The 10,328-nt window shown below is 43.3% G+C and overlaps 1 protein-coding gene across 1 annotated transcript in view; it reads left to right on the forward strand.

Annotated features, from left to right (window-relative positions):
* EXD3 (exonuclease 3'-5' domain containing 3) overlaps positions 1–10,328 on the forward strand; it is a 292,428-nt gene that overhangs the window by 86,409 nt on the left and 195,691 nt on the right. Inside the window, exons 3-5 of the mRNA XM_009329052.1 lie at positions 2,928–2,992; positions 7,366–7,536; positions 8,786–8,953. Coding sequence (XP_009327327.1) covers positions 2,928–2,992; positions 7,366–7,536; positions 8,786–8,953 — 404 coding nt within the window. The remainder of the gene's footprint in view (positions 1–2,927; positions 2,993–7,365; positions 7,537–8,785; positions 8,954–10,328) is intronic.

Consider the following 10,328-nt stretch of genomic DNA (forward strand, 5'->3'; position numbering starts at 1 on the left):
TTATTTCTTCCTCTCTCCCTTTTGTGTTGGGCAATCGTCTGCTCTCCAGATTTGTTCTGGAAGGCTTGTGAAACTCCTTGTAAGGTCCTGTCCTTTTTCCTTGGATATCCTGGCATTAGTTTCCTGCTGCTTCTCTGGTTCCTTCTCGGAGGTGGATGAGCAGGATCCTACCTGGTATTCAGTGGGAACATAACAGTACTATTATTGCTTCATTATCCATGCCAAAGACAGTCATTCTCACTCTTTAGGGGTGCCAAGAGAACCAAGAGAAGGCCAGTCCACCAGAGGTCCTGCAGGAGGAAGAATAGAGGAATTCTTCGTTTCTTTCAGTAGCCAAAATGATGTGGACCTTCACATTTACATCTTCTGTCCTAGCTGGAGGGTAGCTAGATACAGTAGCTCAAGGTCCAGCATGAACTGCAGAGGTTTTCCACTCTGGTGGGACTAGGCAAAAGCATAATGTTGCTTTGTGCTCTCGTTTAAGTTTGGTTCTAGGAGTATCTGCTCGTCAGTAATTTTGTCATGTTTAGCCTCTGACTACATTTCATTCTTAGGTACTTCCAAGGCTTTACGAGGTAAGGAAGGAAACAGCACTGTTCTGACACTAGCGTACCGCAGTTAATTTGTCAGTGTTTTCTCTCCTTGTTCAATCCCCGTTCTGGAGAATTGAGTGGGATTTTCCTCTTTCTTACGCTCAGACTGAATGGAGAGCAAAACCTTTTGGTCAGGTCATGCCAGAAGATGGGTGGTTGCCCTCCCCGTGGTTGACGTTCTCCTGCCCCAGCGGTTCGGCACTGGCCTCCACCGCTGCCCGGCTGGCCTGGCTGCCCATGGCCGGGGCTCGGCAGCGTCCCGAGACGTTTCATAGAAATAACTACATTATGGGTGTGTTCACTTCCAGGGTTTGGGGAGGGGGAAGGTTGCTTTCTACTTACCCATGCTTGCACAGTGGCATGCTGGCAGCATGCTGAGTTGTTTAAAATTGACTGGAGAGACCGTTTTCATGCATCTATGTATTGAAAAAAGAGTAAGATCGGATTTCAGTTACAGGGAGGTAAGGTAGGAAAAAGTCACGTAAGAAGAGGGCTTGTTTTGTTGATTGAGGTTTAGAAAGCTTTTTAACAAGTTGAATTATTGGCTGTATCTGAAGTGAAACACTGCTTTCCTAACTGCTCTCATTTCCTGTGTCATTCCGGCTTGTTCACTGCATTAATTACAGTTCAGATTTACAGTGTATTTGGTTACACACTGGGTTGCATTCTAGTTTTTTTTCCTCTGTGTGTATAAATTTCTTTGGGAGTCAGGCCAAGAGGAGAGTGTGCATATGTGCATGCACACACACATGGGCTGAATTTGACTGTTAGTTGCTAATTTTGTGGGGACCAGGGATATGGATTTTCTTCTGTTTTTTTGTAAAAAGAGACTTTTATTTTTTCCAAAGGAGAAGCAGCAGCTGAGAACAGCCAGTGTTTGGAGAGTTCAAGATTTCAGAACAACCAGAGATGAGAGAAAATATTATCTTATGAATTGTAAATGTGGCATTTTTAATTTGGCTGGTGTTTCCCAGAGGTTAGTGGATGATGGGAATACTATCATTCTCTTGGCTTGACCAGTAATCAGCTTGCTACGTAAAATATTTTATAAATGCAGTGCTTCGGAGTTTAGTTGGATGAGGTAGAGCTTTTCACAGTTCAAGTAGCTTTTTGTGACCTGAAATATGAAGTGAGATGGGATACTAAGCAAGAAATCTAGCATTTGGAAATGAGCTATTTAGGAACTGTAGAACGCAGAAGCTGATTGAAAGTATGTTTCCTTTTCAGTTTAACATTTTTCTTTTGGCTTTAAGAAAGCATAAGAAAGCACTAAATAAATGAGGAGTGTTTTTGTAGAACTCATTCAGATTTTTAAATTGGTTCTTCACATTTAAACTGTTGATGCAGTAGAAGATTTTCATTCAGAATATTCTGAGTCATGGTTTTGTAAGTAAATGATTGTGAATTAAATAGAACCAGATATCAAAAATGTTACTGCTTTTAAAGTTAAATATTCCTAAACATTTGGTTCAGAAATACTGGTATGATGAATAATGGTATGATGGATAATCCTTCTATGATGAATGATAATAGATACAAAATAACAGCTGAAGCAAGTTCTCAAATAACTAGGTGAATAGTAAAAGAGAAAAATTCCAAATAACCTTCTTTTGAAATAATTGATCACTCTTTTTTTTAGCCTTGCCACAAATCACAGCGGCATTTCATCTTTCCTCTTCCTCAAACACCATCTTGCCCAAATCACGTCAGAGCCCAGCCTGCTTCCAGCCCCGCGTGGCTGGCCCGGCGCGGGCAGGCTCGGCTCTCCAGCACACAAAGGCTGCCCCGCGCTTGCCAAGCAAATAGAGGCTGATCTTCCCATAAATTCACCCACTCGCGTCTTCCATCCACAGGTTGTGATGAGGTTAACACTTTAGAGCCATTTCATTAACAATTAGTGTGTTGGTAATCCTTTCCAACCTGTGCAGGATGCTTACTCTTCTGGGACCATTTTGTTTTAATATAAAAAGGGGGAGCGGTAGGGGAACCAGTGGGGATGTGTTTGATGCGTAGCAGCAGCATGATTTAGTTGTAAATGCACCAATACAGCTTTTCAGTATTTGAGCCCGTGTGGGTGTTTAGTTAAAGCCATGCATGGATGATGTCTGTTATTTTCTTAGGATTTCAGAGTGAGGGATTTTAGCACTTTAATCCTGACTGACAGTTGGAAGGTTGGTGGTTTCAAACACAGTGGCATGGAGTAGCTGATTTCTCTTCGGTGAAACAATGCACCAGTGTGTCTAGGCTGCCTGTACAGAGCCAATAAATCTGGTTTGTTTTGTTTTTCTCCCCCCTTTTCTCTCTCTCCCTCTCTCTCTCTTCCCCCTCCTCCAGGCCAAGACCCACTCCTATTGCTGAAAACCCTTCAGCTTCTCTGGACAAAGAAAGAGATGAAGAAGGTAAGGCTGAGCGTCCCCTCCACGCTGCAGTTAATAACTGCATGCAGAGCATGTCCAGACGCAGAACGCTTAGGTCAGACCTGCAATTCTTCATGATTGCTTTCAGTTCCAGCACACAGGGGAAGAGCCTATGCATTTGCAGCACGAAGTGAAAAGAAAAGGTAGCTCTGTGTGATGTGGAGCAGCTCAGGGGCTCATATAAAAGAGCTGAAGTTTACAGGGCTGAGTTACAGAGGGAAAAAAATCAAAGTTGCTTTTGTTTTCTTTTAAACACTTTTTTTGTCCATTAAATGGAGGATCTTTTGGGGGAGGGGGAAGAATATTTCTAGTAGCTGAAAAAATGAGGGTTGAAGTCAGTAGAAAAGTGCTCTTTGCCAAGTGGGATGATATCAAAACCTTCATAGTCAAAGTATTTTTCACTATTTTTTCTGATTTGGTTTGGTTTTGCCTTTTAGAGTGGTGAATGCAATTTGCACTGCCTGTCTAAAATTAATGCTATATTTTTATACAGCACGCTATGGGTGTAGAGATTTCTCATAGGGAGTAAAATATACTTCATCTAAATTCGGGAGCTTGAAAACTAACAAAAACACTAGATGCATCAGCTTAGTGGTGGGTTTCCCATGTTTAACTCTGTGTTGTTCAGGCAAGTTCATAGCTGAGACGTTTTTTTCTAAAAGACCCAAAAACCTGCAGCTCACCACATAGCCACATGGAATGTGTCCTATGTGAAATGGCCGGCGTGGCTGAATACCTTGGTGTATGTGCTCCATCCTAGGTGTCTGGAGTGTTTAGTCATTGTCCTTGCCTGCTGCACTTAGACTTTCCATTACCGATAGTCTGTGGTTCCCAGCCGGAATAATTAAACAACTGGAAACACAGTGTGAGAGGTGCCTTTCCAAATGGTCAGTCACCGACATAGACTTGAGCTCAGCAACTCTGAAGCCTTGAGCTTTCTATCAAGTTTTGTTAGAGTTGGAGGAAAAAAAATATTATTTGTTAAGTCTTGAGGGCAGTTAATCCCACAAAACAACAGTAGGAAAGAGTAATCATCAAAATCTCTGTACTGTGTACCCTGGGATGTGTGTGGATTGTGAAGAAAAATACTCTGAAAAAGACAAAGCCTCCCGTCGACGTGTCCTTGGGCAGAGAGAAAAAAGAGCACTACAGCTTGCCTGCTGAGGGTGTAAAAGCTTGAGGATCCCCATGAGTCACGCTTGCAGCTCCGCTTACTCAGTTTGTTTCTGGAGCGGTCATCCCAGTGAGACGCGTGGTTCTGCAGAGCGTGCAGGCTGCAGCTCCCCGGTGGGGCAGGTCTGTCCCCCTCAGGCCCACCCTTCAGCCAGCGCCGCGTGGCTGCGGGCACGGGCAGAAGTGTGTTTCTGAACCTGGAGGATGCGTTTCTGAACCACGAGGAAAGCCTTTTTAGATACTCAGTTTGTTTCTGGAGCGGTCATCCCAGTGAGACGCGTGGTTCTGCAGAGCGTGCAGGCTGCAGCTCCCCGGTGGGGCAGGTCTGTCCCCCTCAGGCCCACCCTTCAGCCAGCGCCGCGTGGCTGCGGGCACGGGCAGAAGTGTGTTTCTGAACCTGGAGGATGCGTTTCTGAACCACGAGGAAAGCCTTTTTAGAGAGACGAGGAGGGCTGTGGTGGGAGCAGGCGGTGGCATAGCAGCAGCTGCCTCTAAGGTGGGGAGCACAAGACATGTCCCCAGTGGTTTCTGACATGTCCTCGTCACGCTATCGCTGAGATGGGCTAATCCGTGCTGAGGGCTTCGCCACCCTTCAGGCATGCGGTGCACCCACAGCAAGTGAAGACACTTTTTTCAGGGGCAGCTGCTCCCCTGCCCTCTGTGTGCAGCTCGAGGGGTGTGATGCTGCTGCTTACATCCAACTCTCCAGTTCAAATAAATGGGGGAAGTTGGCTTAAATACAGCTCAGTCTGCTCCATTCACATTTAAATGGCAGGGAGCTGCTTTGCCTTTCGCTCTGTGTGAATGTAAGTCAATACTGTCTATTAACTAGTGTGAATCAGCCCATTGGTCTCAAATCGGTGACCATGAGCAGCAGAAGGAGGGTATCTGTCCATGGCGTGACCTCGGTTCTGGAACATGGTTACAAGAAGTGGTCATTTCCTACATAGGAAAGGCAGTTTCGGAATAACCAAGAAGCATGAGCAGACTGCCCTGAGCTGTGTAACTAGAAATAAGGGACCAAAACTGAATGAAGGAGTATGTAGTTTGAGCATCAGCAAAATTTTCCTATTCCCATGATCTGTCAGGCTGTAGAAATCCCCCAAGGAGCATTCCCTGCCATGGGAATCAATTGAAATGGAAATGGCAATTACACGTTAGAGAGGAATTCTTCTCTGGCAGAGAGACGAGCCAGGCAGCACAACTCTTTCCTCTCTGATTTAGGTGTCTCATGCCTTTTATTTTTCCTTTGTTTTTTTCCCCCTCAAGCTATACATACCATAGTTGAAGTCTTCAGATTGCTAGGAAGTTTTGAAGAAGGCTTCTCCCCTGCTTGTCAAAGTTTAGCTCGTTCGAAGTCAAGACTCAGCCTAGATATCAACGGTTAGTGCTCCTGGCAGTTGTGTCAGTGTTTGGAGATGCTCTGCATGTGAAAGCAGCCTTGTGCTCTCGCAGGCCCTGGTGTCTGCTGGAGCCCATCCTGCCAAAGCCTGGGCTCTGACTCCAGCCCAAGGAGGAGCTGAGCGGTGTGGTGAAAGCTCTTGTTCAGTCTAAATGTGCTGAAGTGGGGCTTTGGGGGGGGGGGGAGAAAAAAGAAGAGAGGCCATTTATAAACAGTGCAATTTAGTTGGTGATTTGCTTTGTTTTCCTTTGGCTGTTGTGTTGGATATTTGTGGTTGGATAAGAGCTTGCCTTTTCCTTCTGCTGAATCTCGCAGTGAAGTTGGAACCCTATGTTTAACATCGCAAATTCTTGCCACAGGGAAAAATACTTACAGGGAGAAATCTGTTATCAAAAGTCACATCTTTGTTAGTCATCAGCTTTTTCATACTGCATTTGATAATCTAGTGAGAAAGAAACCGTTTCTGTTGTAAACGATAGGTTTTGTGGTTTTTCCAGACATGAAAGACACTATGGAAAATAACTGTCTTCCAGTAAATATTGTTGATGAATAAAAAAGAACAAATTCATTGGCAAATTTTCTGTAGTTTTTCTTTTGTTTTCCATGTCATTCTTCAAACTTTATGTTGTTTCCATTGGAAGCTACGACTGGGGCCATCATATACAGTAAATTACAAGTGCTGGCTGCAGGCGGGAATGAGCATCTTTTGGATTTTGCTTTTTAGCCAGAAAAGAAAGACAGCAGCTGCTCTTAGTGATTTCTTGTTTTCTGTCTCTGCTTTTGCCTTGCTCAACGCCAGTACATATACCATGTGGTGAAAGGTCCTGTGTGGGTACTGAAAGATGCCACTTCTTCACCCTGCCAACCCTCTGAGCTCCTTGGAAACTACTTCTAATGTAAACATTATAAAGATATTGCTCAGTACTGCTAATTTATCACTTCTACCAGATGGGTAGTAAGTAGCCTATTAACATTCACAAAGTGAGTGTCCAATTCCTTCACATTTCTAAACACATCACCCTGGGATTCTTAAGATTTATGGCGTGGAGTTTTCCCATGTTCCGAGCCCCTCCTTACGGCCTTTAGGCTCACGGAGGTGTGTGGTGCCTGACGTGCAGTGGCAGTAGGTAGTCGACAGCAAATTCCCTGCTCAGGTAGGTTTGGAGGAAAGGAGCATAGATTTGTAGGATGGTAATCTGACAGAGTTTGAACACTGATGTTTCTTTGTTTTTAATCTTGTGTGTAAAATCCAAACTATTTTGATACTCCCAAATATTCCTGTTACGGCAAGGAGCATTATGCCATCGTGGCTGAAGTGGGTGTAAGGTCAAATATGAAAGTCTGTGGTACAAGAATGAGGAGGAGAGGTTTATATGCTTTATTACTTGTGGGTCTGTTAGAAGATGAGTAGGTTTTTGAGCCCGGTTATCTACCTTCAATATTGCCATCTTCCTAATAACACCCCTTTCTCCAGCTCACTTCTTTTCTCCCCCTCCCCCAAATCCCAAGCCCCTTTGTCTGCCCCACAGAACAACTTCTCTGTCTTTATGGGATAATTAGTGTGGACAATTGCTGCTTTTCCCATTGGGTTTGAGGTGCAGTGAGCCATGAAGGAATCTGTAATGACATGAAAAGTCACTGGAGGCGCGGATGGTGGCTGAATAGCAACAGTTACCTCTCTGAATAGATTAAATTAAAAAAAATAAAGCTTTGTGTTCAGCTGGGGGAAGGGGGGATTCACTAATCTTTTTGTACATGACAATGTGTTTTTGTATCTCAGCAGCTCAAGGAAGAAATCAGGCGGGGCTTTGCAGGACTGGAGGACCCATTGGCAGGACTCCTGGACATGCTGGAGAACAGCAGTGATTGGAAGGGGAAAGGGCATTCCCTCGGGTATTACATCACCGCTGAGCTGCAGCTTTGGATGGGAGAGCATCCTGCTGTTCAACAGGTTAGGAAAAGAGAGAGCAAGAGAGCCGGGAGAGGGCAGTTGATTTTGATGTCCCTCAAGTGTCCCCAGTTTCACTTTATTCCATAGTCCAACATCTTTTCTGTAGTCTCATACAAACACGGTGTGACGGGTGTGAAATTCGTACTGATGTTACCTGTTATATGCTGGCCTGATAAATGAAATAATATTAGAAGCTGTGATGTGAGAGCTCTGTTTCTCCTTCCAAGCTGGGATTTCCATCTTTCCAGATCAAACCACTTTGATCAAGCGTTGATCTTGCAGCCTTTGCCGGGCTGGAGGCTTTCCCACTGGAACTCACATCCTTGCTGTCAGGATAAAACCAATTGCAGTAATCTACTCTGCATATTCTTCCAGTTCTGCAAATAGAAGCCAGTTACTGTACAATTGCTTAACTCCTGCCATATGGTGGGGAGCTTTTATCATCGGGAATGCAGAAAATGGTAACAGTATGACTTTTCAGCAGCTGAATGATTAGCTTTGTAACGTTGGGTCATCAGATTAGACGTCCTAATGTTTACCATTCCTTATGCCTTCGTATATCCTGACCTACTGAGATTTTCTTTTTTGTATGCTTTTGGCTCTGAACTGCACGATACTTTTATATTTGTGTTGTTTCATTTCCCATTTTTCCAAATGGCTCTTTTTAGATGTTGAGCTCTGCCATTACAGTATCTGCAAAGCGCAGTGAAGTGCTACTGGCACTGAAATTCCTAGGTCATAAGAGAATGATCACGTAGGAACACAAGGATTAATACTTGCATCTGTGCATCTTTTGACGATGCTTTTGCTTTTCCTGCCCTTCTTGCACCCAGGAGCAAGCCTGGGAGTGAAAACTGAATTCTTACGCCGGATAGGTGAGATCTCCCTTGAAGGGAGTTGCTGGATTCAAAGATTTTCTGCTGGGAACTAGAGGGGAGAATTTCTAAATAGCTGTGTTAGTAAAAGAGGGCATTTTTCCAGTTTCATATTTTACTTTTGCACAAGGCCATATGCCTTTTCCAGAATTATCCTGCAAACATTTAATGTTTTTAAATTGGATGCTGTGAAAAAAATGTGTATCATATTGTTCTGATTTCTGCTTGCAGACTCCATGGGGAAATTGGAGAATCCCTTCCCAAGGAATTGGCTTATTCCACTGTTTAAACAAGCTGCATTTTCAACTGCCATTGAATTGTAGCCATCTTTACTAAATCTGTGTTTGATTTTTTTTTGTTGTTTTTTTTTTCAGTCTGGCATCAAGCTGAAGAAGCTGCAGGCCCGTGTACTCAGACTACTAGCCCAGTGCCCAGCTAATCTTCTTGACCCTCTGATTAGCATTTACCAGCTCCATACAGCAGACCGGAACTATTTGCTTGAACATGTCAGTCATCTTTATCACAAGGGCGATTACAAAGAGGTGGGTCATGTCTTTCAAATAAATTTACCTACCCAGCTCTCTAGTTCTCTGTTAATGTCTGTGTCCTTTTTTGGATGCATTTCAATGTGAATTCCATTTCATCACAGCAGCTGCACACTGTGAATGGTACAGCTTAGCATGGTCTTCCCATGTACATGAGCAGGCTGTGTTCAACCTCATTTTTTCTAATGGCTGAGTACAGAAGCCAGTGAATCCTTCCTCCACCCCTTTTTTGACCTTTGAAAGTAATAGGTTAATAGGGTTTAATTTGGAGAATTTAAGGGGATGGTTGTGTTCTTTTTTGTTTTCCTTGTCTTTGGCAAGAAAAGAAGGGGTTTTAGTAGTTGGTCATAGACCTGCTGTGCTATCTCCAATCTGCCTGCAGTGAGGAGGGGTTGGAAAATACCTCTGTTCCCACGTGATTACCCTAACCAAAGGCTTCTCAGTTTGAGGACTTTCAAAGCCTCTTTACCATTGAGGCTTATATTCAAATACTCGTGTATTTGAGTTTGAGTGACTGACGCTAGCAGGAGTTCACCAAATCCAGAATTTGATATGTTTTATCCTGTGGTTTAGAGTACTCGCAGCATCTCTGGCATCACCGTGATGTCTTGGTAGCCTTGCGAGTGTTCTCATGAGCAAACTACAATACAGTTAATGCCTTTTTTTTTTTTTAAAAAGGCAAAAAACATAGCTTTGTTTTTCTCAAAGGAAGATGGTTCACTTTGATGGTGTAGAACAGCTTGATCTTGTTTAGCAAAAGAAAAAAATCAAATAGCATTTTAAAAATCCTATTCTTCAGTAAAGTCGAATTCCCAAGTGAGATTATGGAATTCCATTCTTGTTGATTTTTTTGAATACTGAAACAAGGATATTTCATATTTGATTAGAAGTTCACAGGTAGCTGCTTGAAACTTACTCTTTTGCTCAATAAGTTTTTGAACGTGAGTGATTGAAAATCCTAACAGAAACATAGTATTTGACTATATTCAAGTGTGATTTTTAAGTTCATGGCTCCAAAGATATTTATTGTTGTCATTAGAAATGCAGTTCTCTCTAGATCTGGTTTTGGAAAGCTCTAAATTTTTTTTGGTGGAATTGTTTTTCTGTTCTTTCTTCTACAGAAAAGCTCATTTACTAGTCATTCCCAGTGTGAAGAACAGGAAACCTCAACTGTTGCTTACCCTCAGCCATAACTTTCTTCTAGTTTTGTTTTGTTGCCAGAAGGATGAATAGGATTATCTTCAAGAATAACAGGAAATCTTTTACTGCCCTTGGGGACTGATCATACCTAAGGTCACAGCAACTTACCCCAAAAAACCTGGAACTAGGGCTCTGAGCACTTGCAGTGGGCTGTGGCGTGTCTGTTTGTCCC

This window comes from Pygoscelis adeliae, unplaced genomic scaffold (genome assembly GCF_000699105.1).
Source record: "Pygoscelis adeliae isolate BGI_AS28 unplaced genomic scaffold, ASM69910v1 Scaffold397, whole genome shotgun sequence".
NCBI classification, from domain to species: domain Eukaryota; kingdom Metazoa; phylum Chordata; class Aves; order Sphenisciformes; family Spheniscidae; genus Pygoscelis; species Pygoscelis adeliae.